Here is a 15,276-nt window from a genome sequence, read left to right as displayed (position 1 = left end):
ATCTGTGTTCACACGCTGTGCTGCTATATTGCCAGTACATCCAAAAGCACAATGCTGGAAATGTTTAGCAGACCAGGCAACAGCTGTTAGAGAGAGACTGTTCATATTTCAGATCAATGACCATTGCAAATTGCAAAATCAGTTTTAAGATGCAGAAAAACAAGGAAAATGGAGATGAGAATAGAAAAAGGTCTATGATTGAGTGAGAGGCATGAAAGCTAATGGAACCGATGAGATGCTGTGCAAGGTAAATGATGCAGTAATGGAACACAGAAATAAAAGATGGATAAAGAGGAGGTATAAATCTGAAATAAGGAATCATTATTTGAAATTGTTAAAGTCAGTGCCATGTCCAGAAGCATTTTTAATTAAAAGGTTAGGTACTGTTCCTCCAGATTAATCAGAACAGTAAAAGAGATGATCCAAGTTGGAGTATATTAAAATAGCTGGAATGTGAAAGTTCACTGTTATCCTGAAGATAGACACAAACAGCTGGAGTAACTCAGCGGGCACAGGCAGCATCTCTGGAGAGAAGCGATGGGTGACGTTTCCAGTCGAGACCCTTCTTAAGAATAAGGGGTCGACTGAGATGAGGAAAAACGTTTTCACCCAGAGAATTGTGAATCTGTGAAATTCTCTGACAGGCAGTGGAGGCCAATTCATTGGGTGTTTTCAAGAGAGATTTAGATTTAGTTCTTAGTGCTAACGGAATCAAGGGATATGGGGGGAGAAAGCAGGAACAGGGTACAGATTCTGGATGATCAGCCATGATCATATTGAATGGCGGTGCAGGCTCGAAGGGCCAATTGGCCCACTCCTGCACCTATTTTCTATGTTTCTATGTCTGAAGACCCGAAGCATCTCTGGAGAGAAGGAATGGGTGACGTTTCGGGTCGAGACCCTTCTTCAGACTGAAGAAAGGTCTCGACCCGAAACGTCATCCATTCCTTCTCTCCAGAGATGCTGCCTCTCCCGCTGAGTTACTCCAGCATTTTGTGTCTATCTAAGTACAAGTGAACATTAATTTAAAGTTTAAAAATTGTTGCTATGATATAGTAAATTTGCAGATAAAAGATATGGCGAAAGGTATAATTTACTTTTTCAGCTGAGTAATGATGTGCTACGTATTGTAGGATGTAAGCTTTTCCAGCTGTCAGTCAACATGCAAAGAACAGATATTATTAATGGATTCTCATTTGTACAAATCATGTAAAAGTTCTGAGAAACACAGTGTAACTTACTGAAGTTCCCAGATAGAGTGGATGTGGAGAGGATGTTTCCACTAGTGGGAGAGTCCAAGAGCAGAGGTCACAGCATCAGAATTAAAGGAAGGTTCCTTTAGGAAGGGGATGGGGAGGGTGGTGAATCTGTGGAATTCATATCAAGTCAATGGATATTTTTAGGCAGAGATAGATAGATTCTTGAATAGCCCGGGTGCAGAGGTTATGGGGAGAAGGCTGGAGAATGGGGACAAGGGGGAAAGATAGATCAGCCATGATTGAATGGTGGAGTAGACGTGATGGGCTGAATGGACTAATTCTGCTCCTATTACTTTAGTTTATGGAAGTTGACGTTAGATGTTAAAATATAAATTATAGCTGAAAGAGACCAAGAAAATAATATTCCAATTATACTATTTTCCTTATATAGTTTCCAGCACTGGGTAATTGACACTTTAAATTCCTTGAAGTAATGTTGCATATTTGAAGCTCTGGAGGGTTGAACAAGGAAATTATATGGCCCAAAAATGGGTAACAGTTAATCCAACCAGTCAAGCAGAATGTTCTGGCCAACCTAATAGTGTGAGCAAATTCAAAGTTATGCAATGCAGTAACTTGTTTCAAAACTTCTATGGTGTTGGAACGTTCTCGTGGATGTCAGAAAGCCTAGCGTTGCCTTTACTATGGATTTATATGTATATATATATACATATATAAATATATTGTGAGTATATATGTGTATATATATACACTGAACTTTTCTTTTCTCTCTCTCGTTTATCATATCACACTATGTTTACATATTCTGTTGTGCTGCAGCAAGTAAGAATTTCATTGTTCTATCTGGGACACATGACAATAAAACACTTGACTCTTGACTCTTGATTTAATCCCACTGCAGGTGAAGACGGAGGAGCAGATTGCTGCAGAGCAGGCATGGTTTGAAGCAGATAAGGTGTGGCTGGTCCATAAAGATGGCTTTTCACTGGGTAATTATAAATTATATTCATTATTGCTTCTCTGGAAATCTGGATTATTCTTGAAAATAATGGGGAAATGTGAGCAGGGCAGAGTAAACATTAGTGCGGGTGTTGGGGGTTATGGGGAGAAGGCTGGAGAATGGGGTTGAGGGGGAGAGTTGGAGCAGCCATGATTGAATGGCGGAGTAGATACTGCCCCAACTGAGGCAGCATCTCTGGAGAGAAGGAACAGGTGACGTTTCGGGTCGAGACCCTTCTTCAGACTGATTAGTCTGTAGAAGGGTCTCGACTCAAAACGTCGCCCATTCCTTCTCCCCAGAGATGCTGCCTCACCCACTGAGTTACTCCAGCTTTTTTGTGTCTACCTTCGATTTAAACCAGCATCTGCAGTTCTTTCTTACACACTGCTCCTATCATTTATGCTTATCAAACATGGCCGCAGAAAGCATGGCACAGAAGCTGTTGTTAGGCAACTGAACCATCCTACCACCAACTAAAGAGTGGCCCTACCCTCCCATCTACCTTATTGAAGACCCTCAGACTATCCTTGATCAGACTTAACTGAATTTAACTTAACACTAGACTTTGTAACTATTGAGTTCATGTAATCTATATGTAGAATATTCCTTGCTTGTATTGCATGCGGCAGGAGCACGGTGCTGCAGGGAGGTCACGGTGGCGCAGTGGTAGAGTTGCTGCCTGACAGCACTTGTGGCACCGGGGTCCCGGGTTCGATCTGTCTGTACGGAGTTTGTACGTTCTCCCCGTGACCTGCGTGGGTTTTCTCTGAGATCTTCGGTTTCCTCCCACATTCCAAAGACGTACAGGTTAATTGGCTTGATATAAATGTAAATTGTCCCTAGTGTGTAGGACAGTGTTAATGTGCAGGGATTGCTGGTCGGTGCAGACTCGGTGTCTAAAACTAAGCTTGCAACTTAATGCTTAATATTCTATTTGCTGTTACAGCTACTTGTTTAAAAACTGATGCTGCAGCCTCCAAACTCCCAGAAGGTAAAGTGAAAATTAAACTGGATCATGATGGGACAATTCTGGATGTGGATGAAGATGATGTGGAAAAGGCAAGTCTACGATACGATAGCATCTCATTTATCCCAGGAGGGAAATTGATCTGCCAACAGCCACAAAACAAAATACATGAAACATGAAATTAAAGTGACGATTGGAAAGGATTGGGATTGTGCAAATATTGGGGGAGGGGGGAGTCATGGTCAGTCTACCCCACGTCAGTAGGGGGAGGGGTTGTACAGTTCAAGTACACCTTACCAACTGACAACATCAAGAATATTTTGATTCTCAATTATTGATATTATTTTGAGGTAGTCATACAGCTTGGAAACTGGTCCACTTTGCCTACGCCGATTTATACGAGTTATTTGAGATTTTGTTTGTCTTTGGATACAAATGTTAGCGGCACGGTGGCGCAGCGGTAGAGTTGCTACCTCACTGCGCCAGAGACCCGTGTTCGATCCTGACTACGGGTGCTGTCTGTACAGAGTTCGTACGTTCTCCCCGTGACCTGCGTGGGTTTTCTCTGGGATCTCTGGTTTCCCCCCCACACTCCAAAGACGTGCAGGTTTGTAGGCTAATTGGCTTGGTATAAATGTGAATTGTCCTAGTGTGTGTTGGATAGTGTTAGCGTGCAGGGATCGCTGGTCGGTGCGGACTTGGTGGGCCGTGCTGTATGTCAAAAATGAAACTAAAAACAAACTAGGCTCTAAACTTCATTTTTGCCTTGGAAACCAAACAGCAAGGTTGTGACAGCAGCCTGTTGTGTATCTGCTGTGCCACTGAGATTGCCCATTGGTCACGTTTGTCGGCACTAATCCATTGCCATGCGTGATTTGTTTTAATCTTGACATGAAATCAAGTGCTGTATCCTTGGCCTTTATTCCACGTGTTTCACTTAACAGGCCAATCCACCAAGCTATGACCGAGTGGAAGATTTTGCATCCTTGTTGTATCTCAATGAATCGAGTGTTCTGCACACAATACGCCAACGGTATGGAGGTAACCTAACCCACACGTACACCGGGGCCAACATGGTCGTTGTCAATCCGCTCAGCTCACCGTCAATGTACTCCGAGAAGGTACGTCTTCAGTATTCAAGGTTTCAAGGTCAGTTTATTGTCACGTGTACCAATTAAGATACAGTGAAAGTCAAATTACCATACAGTCATACTATAAAAAGCAACAAGACACACAACTACATAAACATCCGCCACAGCTGATTCCCCACGTTCCTCACTGTGCTGTAAGGCAGTGAAGTCCAATCTCCTTCCTCTTTATTCTCCCGCAATGTTTTGGTAATAATCAAAATTATTGATTATTAATTTACTTTAAACTATGGAATTTCAGCCACACTCATTGCAGAGACGCCTTCAATTCATTTCAGCATTTCTGACTTGCATATAAAATAGTTTCGGGTAAATAGTACAAATACTATATGAATGTCATGAAACATATTGCCTAAGTACTGTCATTATTGCTAAAATTTCTTACACTAAGTAATTGAAAAAAAGACCGTTTTTTTATCCTCGTGCAAAATATTTAATAATTAAGCAATCCAAATAGCAAGCAGTAGGGCTATTTTCCAAAATGCCTAAATATTGGTGTTGTAACCATGGAGTACTACTGAGCCTTTTTTTGAGAATACTACAATTGTTGAAACTGATGAGAACCCTGGACACTGAATTGGGCAAATAAGTTTTTTTAAAGTTGACTTGTAAAAGTAGGTGTAGCAAAAGATGTACCGCCGATTTTTCCTTTGAAGAGGGCCTAAAATATTTGATACATCACTGATTTTCCGGAATCCTTGGGTCCAGAGCCTTGCAGAATTTTACCCGTTTTGCCAGACCAACAGAGGTCACGGCCTCCGAGAGGAATCCAACGGCACCGGAAAGTTCCGCCTAACCCGCCGAGATACCGGCCCGCAAAGTCGGCCTCGGAAGTCGGTTACGGGAACGGATCTGCTGGCACAGTGGGCAAAGTGGATCCGACGATCAGCCGAGGAAGTCCCAATGGATTTGAGATCTCACCCAGCCTAGGCTGGGTGAGATCTCACGACTTCCGGGTGGGATTTCAAATGTGCTCTTGTAATTTTGTCCGGATTAAAGGAGGTGTCGGACCATCAGGTGCTGGGGCCACCCGGGGTGGCGACTGCGGGTGCTCGGAAGGCCCCGACCACGGATGAACACGGAGGGGAGGCTGGCTGGGCTATGGTGCCATCCTCACCTTGGTGCCATTTATGTTATGTTGTGTTGTGGACTTTCTGTGTTTGTGCTTTTTTTAAGTCAATTTCAATTTTAATATGTCTTATTATTTATTTATTATTTATTTATTTTTTATGATTTTTTTATTTTTTATGATACTGCCTGTAAGGGAAATTCATTTCCTTGTCTCAAATTGAGACAATGACAATCAATTTGAATACAATACATACAATACAATACAAAATCAGTGGAGGACCTGTGCTCTTATGCTAGTACATCCAAAGGGAATGCCCCAACTTGAATTTGAAACATTATAGTGTTTTCAATTTTATTTATTTTTTCAATTCTCTCTCAAAGTCTGATCAGGGAGAGGACTGATGTTAATGGTATATAATGATGAACCTGTTGCTTCTTCTTCTTCTTGCGTATGGCGTGCACAGCCTAAAGTTGTAGGTCAACTTGTTCTATTTGATCTTATTTGATTGTGCACGCCAGGTTGATTGCATTCGTCGAAACGGGGCGGACCACGTGAAGGTTGCAATCTCCCACCCCAACCTGTTGCTCATTTGAGAAGAGGCCTTCAAGTTTGAGTTTTTACCAAAAAGGGCCAGAAATGAGTCATCTTTGATGGTCAAGAGGCTTGAGCTGAAAATACTCAACATTTCTTAAATGAACACATAGGTTCATAAGGAGATTTGTTTTTGTATAACTTTAAAAGTACTTTTTGTTTAAATAACTAAATGTAAAATGCTCTCCATCTAAATACACCAAACTCGTCAGATGTTTTCTCTGATCAATGTAATTTGGGAATCAGTGCAAACCGTGATCATGTATTGGTGTTTCAGGTTATGCACATGTTTAAAGGATGTCGCAGAGAGGACACATCCCCGCATGTCTACGCTGTTGCACAAGCTGCCTACAGAAACCTTCTCACCACCAGGCAGGACCAATCCATCGTTCTTCTGGGCAGAAGTGGCAGTGGAAAAACGACAAACAGTCAACATCTCGTTCAGTATCTGGTTACAATTGCTGGGAGCACAGGGAAAATTGTGACTGGTAGGAACATAAATGAATCTGCAAATGTTTGATTTTTATTATGCATAAATGTTGGGATTACTTTCATTAGAAGCTGTATTTTAACCGCTCCAGGGCCTTTTTTTCTGGTCAGTTCAGTTTAGTTTATTGTCACGTGTACCGAGGTACAGCGAAAAGCTTTTGTTGCGTGCTAACCAGCCAGCGGAAAGACAAAACATGATTACAATCGAGCCGTCCACAGGGTACAGATATAGGATAAAGGGAATAATGTTTACTGCAAGATAAAGCCAATAAAGTCCGATCAAAGATAGTCCGAGGATCTCCAATGAGGTAGATAGTAGTTCAGCATTGCTCTATATTTGTGGTAGGATGGTTCAATTGCTTGATAACAGTTGGGAAGAAACTGTCCCTGAATCTGTAGGTGCTCTGAAGACTCAGAGGATGATTTGCTTTGTCATGGAGAGCTAATTCTCCAGGAACACGGAGCAGCCTGTATTTAACCTTCATTAGATCGCCTGGAGCGTACAATTTGAAAATGCGGAGTTGGAACAATGGACTATCGCAACCCACATGGTCAGAATGAGATTTATTCAATAGTGAATGATTCTGGATTGGTGCGCATTGTTTCAAGTTACTTAACTTCTTCAAACTTGAAGCTAATCCAGAATGGATAAAAAAACTAGTTCATAAATTCAGTAATTCCAGCTCCGTTTGGTAAGATAGGGAACCAGGCACTTCCTTCATTCGATGATTATTCAGCAAATTGAAGCAATATCATAGTTGGCGGGACAGTATTTCAACTTTTAATCTGGTATTTTATTTAATTCACATGTTTAATCAATAATGTTTTAGTATTAATGTTTAATGTTTTATGTGTCATTCCTAACTGTCACTGTATGTCATGTCACTTATGGGTGGAGCACCAAGGCAAATTCCTTGTATGTGAATACTTGGCTAATAAACGTATTAATTCATTCATTTTAAACTTTCTGTAATTTCTCTTGTGTTTTTGGAATGTTTAGTGGAGAAATGGCAGGCAGTGTGTTCAGTTTTGGAAGCCTTCGGCAACAGCTCGACAAGTATGAACAGCAACGCCACCCGCTTCTCGGAGATTGTCTCACTTGACTTTGATCAGGCTGGACAGGTGGCTTCGGCCTCTGTACAGGTGAGAAATGTATAACCGTTCTCTTATCTTCTGCATTGTCGGAAAATAGGAATTTGCTGCAAAGTTGTGACATGTCTCTTCTCGAATGCCTGGATTTTGATACATGCAAATTTGCACAGAGGTCTCAACTCAACTGACAACTATTTATCAATCAATCAAAACTTTATTGTCATTTAGAAATACATCGATATATGCAATTCTAAACGAAATTCCGTTGCATTTGGCTCCCCAGTGCAACACAAAAATAAACAAAATGGATAAAAAGATAAAATGGATAATGGTGGTTGCCCATTTACATGGCATTCAAGAGTCTGATGGCTCGTGGGAAGAAGCTGTTGCAAAACCTGGCCGTTCTGCTCCTTATGCTATGATATCTTTTGCCCGAGGGCATCAGAGTGAACAGCCCATGATGGAGATGTGTGGGGTCCTTCATGATACTGCTGGCCTTAGACAAGCAATGTTTGCTCACAATGTCCCCGATTGAGGGGAGTGAAGTCCTGATGATTTTTTCAGCCGTCCTGCACGGACTTCCGGTCGGAGGCTTCACAGTCCCCAAACCAGACAGAGATGCAACTGGTCAGAATGCTCTCTATGGTGCCCCTGTAGAAAGTGGTGAGGACGGGATGGGGGAGGCGAGCTCTTCTCATCCGACACAGAAATTGCAAACGCTGCTGCGCTCTCTTAACTATTGATGTGATGTTTGACCAGGTCAGACTGTTAGTATCAGCTTTTCATCAACTATACTTAAACCCTAAATCTCTTGTGGAGTCCAAAGATCAGTTCAGTTTCAGTTTAGTGAAAAGACCGAGGTACAGTGAAAAGCTTTTGTTGTGTGCTAACCAGCCAGCAGAAAGACAACACATGATTACAATCAAGCCATTCACAGTGTAGATAAGGGAATAATGTTTAGTGCAAGGTAAAGCCAGTAAAGTCCGATCAAGGATAGTCCGAGGGTCACCAATGAGGTAGACAGTAGTTCAGCACTGCTCTGAACTGATGGAGCCCAATATTACAGTATTTAGTTGCCAATTACAGTGAGGAATCAGGTCACACTACGATGAGCAACTTAACACTACAACGGATAAAGTTAATATTTTGTTTTAATTGTTTTCAAAAATGTTTTGGTTTCGACACAAAACGCTGGAGTAACTCAGCGGGACCTCACCCATTCCTTCTCTCCAGAGATGCTGCCTGTCCCATTCAGTTACTCCCAGCATATTGTGTCTATCTTCGGTTTAATCCGGCATCCTCAGTTCCTTCCTACACAGCATGCTGGTCTTTTTTTGCAGTTTAGAGATACAGCGTGGAAACAGGCCCTTCAGCCCACCGGGTCTGCGCCGACCACTGATCCCCGCACATTAACACTATCCTACACCCACTCGGGACATTTTTTACATTTGCACCATGCCAATTAACCTACAAACCTGTACGTCTTTGGAGTGTGGGAGGAAACCGAAGATCTCGGGGAAAACCCACGCAGGTCACGGGGAGAACGTACAAACTCCGTACAGACAGCGCCCGTAGTCGGGATCGAACCCAGGTCTCCTGGTGCTGCATTCACTGTAAGGCAGCAACTCAACCGCTGCCTTCTCCTGTTTCTTCTCCTGACCCGCAATCATTGATCCACAGTAGACACAAAATGCTGGAGCAACTCAGCAGGACAGGCAGCATCTCTGGAGAGAAGGAATGGGTGACGTTTTCTTCACCCATTCGAGACCCTTTTTCAAGTCAAGAGAGGGTCAAGAGTGTGTTATTGTCATATGTCCCAGATAGGACAATTAAACTCTTGTTTGCTGCAGCGCAATAGAATATGTAAACATAGTACATAATGGGAGAGAGAATAAAGAAAATAAAAATAAAAAAACCCAAACAACTACAGTCTTGTCTTCGAACTGTATATGTTTCAATGTGACTTCCAATTAATTTGTGTGTCTAAGAATGGTGGATGTGGTTTGTCGTTTTAAATACTTTTACCAAATTAATTCAATAGATCTGTTTAATATTTATAAAATGCAGACACTTGAGGTCTATTGCTCTTTTTACAGACTATGCTTCTGGAGAAGGTCAGGGTATCCAAGCATCCTGGGACCGAGGGCACATTTAATGTGTTCTACTATCTCATGGCCGGTGCTGACAATACTCTAAGGTACAATCATCCTCTAAAAGCTGCACTTGGAGTTGTGTGGCAATGATTTTATCTTTGTCTTTATTTAATTATTAAAGCATCCAGTGTTGATGTGGATGTTGGGTGGACGATCCAGTTTTATTCTGGGTATTTTTGAAGCGTGACCACTACATGGATAGGACAGAGGGCGGTGGAGGCCGGTTCTCTGGATACTTTCAAGAGAGAGCTAGATGGGGCTCTTTGAAGATAGCAGAGTCAGGGGATATGGGGAGAAGGCAGGAACGGGGTACTGATTGTGGATGATCAGCAATGATCACATTGAATGGCGGTGCTGGCTCCTCCTGCACTTATTGTCTATTGACAGGTTTGGAGGGATATGGACCAAACGCAGGCAGGTAGGACTAGGGTAGCTGGGACATGTTGGTTGGTGTGGGCAAGTTGGGCCAAAGGGCCACGTTCCACGCTGTATCACTCTATAACTCTACTTTATTTGGCTGTTTTATTCCAAGCTTTATTTAAATATTTTAAAATCTAGCATTGATATAAATGCTGAGTGATCGATCCAGTTTGAAGGGTGACCACTTCTGTCCAGTCTGTTGGGTGAATCTAATCTTCAGTCACTTTAATTCTCCATCCCATTTTCACCCTGACCTCTGTCTTCAACCTGATATTGCTGCAGCTAATGTCCATCATGAGCTCAAGAAACAGCCCAGGATCAACTGCCAGGTCACAATGTAGCCCCCAAGACTCTACTGGGGTAAATTCCTCTTCTGCTCTGCTCACTCCCAGAGTGTGGATACAGTGTGGAAACAATGCCCTACACCCCAACTTGTCCACATCGACCAACATGTCCCATCTCCACTAGTCCCACCTGCCTGCATTTGGCCCATATCCCTTTAAACCTAACGGCTAATGGAATCAAGTGATATGGGGAGAAAGCAGGAACAGGGTACTGATTTTGGATGATCAGCCGTGATCATATTGAATGGCGGTGCTGGCTCGATGGGCCGAATGGCCTACCCCTGCACCTATTTTCCATGTTTCTAACTTGTTGTATACATGTACCAGTCTAAATATTTGCTAAATCTCAGCTGTGTCATAGTGATAGATTAATACAGTGTGGAAACAGGCCCTTCGGCCCAACTCACCCACACCGGCCAACAATATCCCAGCTACCCTAGTCCCACTTGCCTGCGCTTTGTCCATAACCCTCCAAACCTGTCCTATCCATGTACCTGTCCAACTGTTTCTTAAACAATGGGATAGTCCCAGCCTCAACTACCTCCTCTGGCAGCTTGTTCCATACACCCACCACCTACGGTGCGAAAAAGTTACCCCTCTGATTCCTATTGAATCTCTTCCCTTTCACTTTGAACCTGTGTCCTCTGGTTCTCGATTCCCCTACTCTGGGCAAAAGACCCTGTGCATCTACCCGATCTATTCCTCTCATGACTTTGTACACCTCTATAAGATCTCCCCTCATCCTCCTGCACTCCATGGAATAGAGACCCAGCCTACTCAACCTCCCCCTATAGCTCACACCCTCTAGTCCTGACAACATCCTTGTAAATCTTCTCTGAGCCCTTTCAAGCTTGGTTGTAATTTTATTTATTATTTTTCTTTCCTCTGCATGTTATACACATCTTTTTAAAACATTTCAGCCTATTGCAGGTATTCCCTCTATTTCATGTATCCTTCTCTGTGCAAATAAAATCATGGCTCATTTCCATTTTTCACTTCTGATGAAGGACCTTCGATTTAAAACTGATTGTACTTCCCTCCATTACTGCCTACTTGCCTTTGAGTGTTTTTTTAGCTTGATTTATGTAGATGTGCAACATCTGCATTTTTTGTAATGCCTGAGGTCACCCTCAGTGAAAGGATGATTCTTTGAACATGAGTATGGAGGCTAGCACCCCCAACATCAATTTCCCTCCTGGGATAAATAAAGTCCGATCGTATCGTATCGTATCGCATCGTATCTCCAATACTGCTCTTCTAGTGGGAAAGTAATCAAGAATGGGTACTGGATTCTGTTTTTCTCCTCAATCTGAAGAAATGAAGTCAGTTGTACCGTCCCTGTTACTTCTCCAGGTGAAACAAATCAGATTGGCACCAATTATGTAGCCAGTCATCTTATTGATGGAGGTGGCTCAGCAGATTGTTGGGTAAACTTGCTCAATTATCCAGAAGCTGCAGAATAAAGGTGGTGGGTGTATGGAACAAGTTGCCAGAGGAGGTAGTTGAGGCTGGGACTATCCCAACGTATATGAACCAGCCTTCTTCTTGGGTACGGCGTGCACAGCTTAAAGTTGGGGATCAAGGGCAGACGTCCAGGCCAGGACAGCATCAGTTACTGGGTGGATGGCGTTGATGCCCCCAGGGAAAAACCTCAGTGGGCAGTCATTCACGATGTGTGGGATGGTCTGGTCTGGATGTCCGCAGTCTGTCTGTCACCCCCCCCCATTTATGCAGGTGACGGGCTGTTCTTGCATGGAGGGTGCGGATTCTGTTCAGGGTTCGCCATTGCGTGCGATGGAGGTTGAAACCCGGTGGTTTCACTGTGTGGGGTCTGTGATGACATCTCCGTTGTCGGTGTTGGCATCTTTCCAGGCTCTGCACCACTCAGTCTTGGAGTCAAAGTCTTCCAGGGATTTGACTGAAGACCAGAAGTGTTTGCGGGATTTCAGGTGCATGTTGGGCAGATTGTTCCAGTCAGCATGGATGGGAAGGTCAGAGTTAGCCTCGATGGTGCACCAATCTTTCAACATCCTCTCCCTTCTGCGTACGCTGGGAGGGGCGATGAGAGAGAGGACAGGGAGCCACTGCAAAGGTGTTGCCTTGCTTGTGTCCCTGTGATGACCCGCATTGCAGAGTTAAGGACAGTGCAACTAGTTCGGTGTGGCAGCTATTAGCCCAAGCTGTTGAGCAACACTCCGCTGTTGAGTAGACGAGGACTAAGCTTGTGGTACGGACAGGTACGTGGATAGGACAGTTTTGGAGGGATATGGACCAAGCGCAGGCAGGTGGGACTAGTGTAGCTGGGACATGTTGGCCAGTGTGGGCGAGTTGGGCTGAAGGGCCTGTTTCCACATGGTATCACTCTATGACTGTGGAACAAATAACTTCCTCTAAACAACAAAAAGAATCTGCAATCCTGGGAATTGCACCAAACTGTTGAAAGTGCAAATATTTTTGCACCTTGTGAATAATTCAGTTTCCATCGGCACCTTGTGTGCTCAATGTTTTATTGCTAAAGCAACAAGTGCTTTCAATCTAAAATAATGTTCTTTGGAGACCTGAAAGTTGTTGGCTGCACGAGTATTCGTGGGAAGTATATAGGAATGGAAACAATGGAAAATAAGATACAATACGATAGAACCTTATTTATTCCAGGAGGGAAATTGATCTGCCAACAGTCATAAAAACACAAAAACATGAAACATGAAAATCAAGTGACGAGCGGAAAGGATTGGGGATGTGGAAAGATTGGGAGGGTGGTGGGGTGGAGTCAGTCGCAGTCTACCCCACGACATAGGGAGGAGTCGTACAATTTAAAGCAGTTGTACAGAGTATGATATGAATCACATTTGATCTGTTCCACATTACCTGCTTGCTGCTTCCTTCATGGTTTGCATATAATCTTTGCATACAACTAACTGGTTTTCCTATTTTTGTCGCTTACAGAACAGAGCTACACTTGAATCATATTGCAGGAAACAATGCTTTTGAAATTGCACCTTTAACAAAGGTATCTTTTGACTTTAGAGATAATTGATTTTTTGATGTTGAGTTGAGTTAATTGTCACATGTACCGAGGTACAGTGAAAAGCCTTTGTACGTGCTAACCAGTCGGTGGAAAACAATACAATACATGATTAGAATCGAGCCCTCCATAGTGTACAGATGTCGTCTCCAATGATTGCAAGGCAAAATTCCCCAGTCACTTGATTACTCATTTAATTATAAAATGGCATGGATTTCGTGGGAGGGCCCAGGTTCATTTTAGTTTGGTTTAGAGCAGGGGTGGGGAACCTGCTGCCTTCTCGGCCATCAAGTGCGGCCTTTTGAATGAATCCAAATTTTGTAGAACAAATCCTTTTATTTTTATTAATATGTTTTTGCTCGTCTTTTATTATTTTTATTTTAATCTTAAAATGAACGTATTTAAAATACCAAAGAGTAAAAATAGATTCAACGAAATAATCCTATATCTAATTGAAGTTTCCTGGAATGCGGCCTTGTTAGATTACAGCTAACTTAATGCGGCCTTCCAACGTGAAAAGGTTCCCCACCCCTGGTTTAGAGATACATCGAGGAAGCAGGCTCTTCAGCCCACCAAGTCCGCACCAACCATTTTGCCCCGCTGGTGACAAAAGGTGTTCATAAATGAACATCAGTATAATTGACAAGGGGCCGTATAAATTAACAGCTTTCCTTTATGGCATTGTTTCCACAAATTACAATTAATCTTAGTGCCCGTATCCTGTTGTTGCTACCCCCTCAATCTGCTCTATCTCTGCTCAGAGAGCAGGTAACCCACTGGTTTATGATGCCTCATTCACATGATGAGACCAGTTGTTCATTGGCATTTCATTTGTTTGAAACAGCAGTCTTCCAGATGATAATAACTGCAGTGACAATAAGCAATTGAACCATCTTTCCCTTCTGCGGTAGTGCACCTTAGATACTAGTGTGCTTTGCTATTCTAATCAATTTTAATTACCCATAGATGAACTGAAAACATGTTCTATTGATCTCGTTTATTGTGTGAACTATTCGTCAAATATTCTCTTTGCTTTAGATAGACACAAAACGCTGGAGTGACTCAGCGGGTCGGCGGGACAGGCAGCATCTCTGGCGAGAAGGAATGGGTGACGTTTCGGGCCGAGACCCTCTTCAGACCAGTTTCGGGTCTGAAGAGGGTCTCGGCCCGAAACGTCACCCATTCCTTCTCTCCAGAGATGCTGCCTGTCCGGCAGAATTACTCCAGCATTTTGTGTCCTATCATCGATTTAAACCAGCATCTGCAATTCCTTCTGACACAATGTTTTGCTTTAATTGTCTTTGCAGCCCGAAGAAAAGCAAAAGGCAGCCCAGCAATTTAACAAACTTCAGGCTGCGCTGAAGATGCTCGGGGTTTCAAATGAAGAACAGAAAGCGCTTTGGCACATCCTAAGTGCCATCTATCACTTGGGGGCAGCAGGTGCCACGAAAGGTAGAGTGTGTGGAATTGAATTGGATACTTTATGGTCAAATGTGGCAAGTCACAGTGAAATTCTTTGTTTGCCCACCCACTGTATGCAAACAGTCGCTATGTAAAGGGTGCTGACACAGTTACAGAGTAACCATGCACCAGATCCTCCCCCGTCCCCCGTCCCCCCCCCCCCCCCCTCCCTCGCTCTCCCACATCAAGTCCTCCTTTGTTTTCCCTGTAAGATTTGACCTCTGTAAGATTTGATGGTGCAAGTTTTACTTTATTCTAATTCTATATACTTGGCAGAAATGTCGGTATCATCTC

The 15,276-nt window shown here is 43.1% G+C and overlaps 1 protein-coding gene across 1 annotated transcript in view; it reads left to right on the top strand.

The window, feature by feature from the left end:
• myo18ab (myosin XVIIIA b) overlaps positions 1 to 15,276 on the top strand; it is a 173,495-nt gene that overhangs the window by 76,845 nt on the left and 81,374 nt on the right. The window contains exons 5-12 of the mRNA XM_055657428.1: positions 2,122 to 2,209; positions 3,167 to 3,279; positions 4,132 to 4,308; positions 6,276 to 6,486; positions 7,488 to 7,630; positions 9,676 to 9,776; positions 13,443 to 13,506; positions 14,829 to 15,074. Of these exons, the coding sequence (XP_055513403.1) occupies positions 2,122 to 2,209; positions 3,167 to 3,279; positions 4,132 to 4,308; positions 6,276 to 6,486; positions 7,488 to 7,630; positions 9,676 to 9,776; positions 13,443 to 13,506; positions 14,829 to 15,074 (1,143 nt within the window). The remainder of the gene's footprint in view (positions 1 to 2,121; positions 2,210 to 3,166; positions 3,280 to 4,131; positions 4,309 to 6,275; positions 6,487 to 7,487; positions 7,631 to 9,675; positions 9,777 to 13,442; positions 13,507 to 14,828; positions 15,075 to 15,276) is intronic.

Source organism: Leucoraja erinacea, chromosome 28 (genome assembly GCF_028641065.1).
Source record: "Leucoraja erinacea ecotype New England chromosome 28, Leri_hhj_1, whole genome shotgun sequence".
Classification (NCBI taxonomy): domain Eukaryota; kingdom Metazoa; phylum Chordata; class Chondrichthyes; order Rajiformes; family Rajidae; genus Leucoraja; species Leucoraja erinaceus.
Note: the sequence above shows the minus strand (reverse complement) of the source record. Positions and strands in the feature narration are given on the sequence as shown.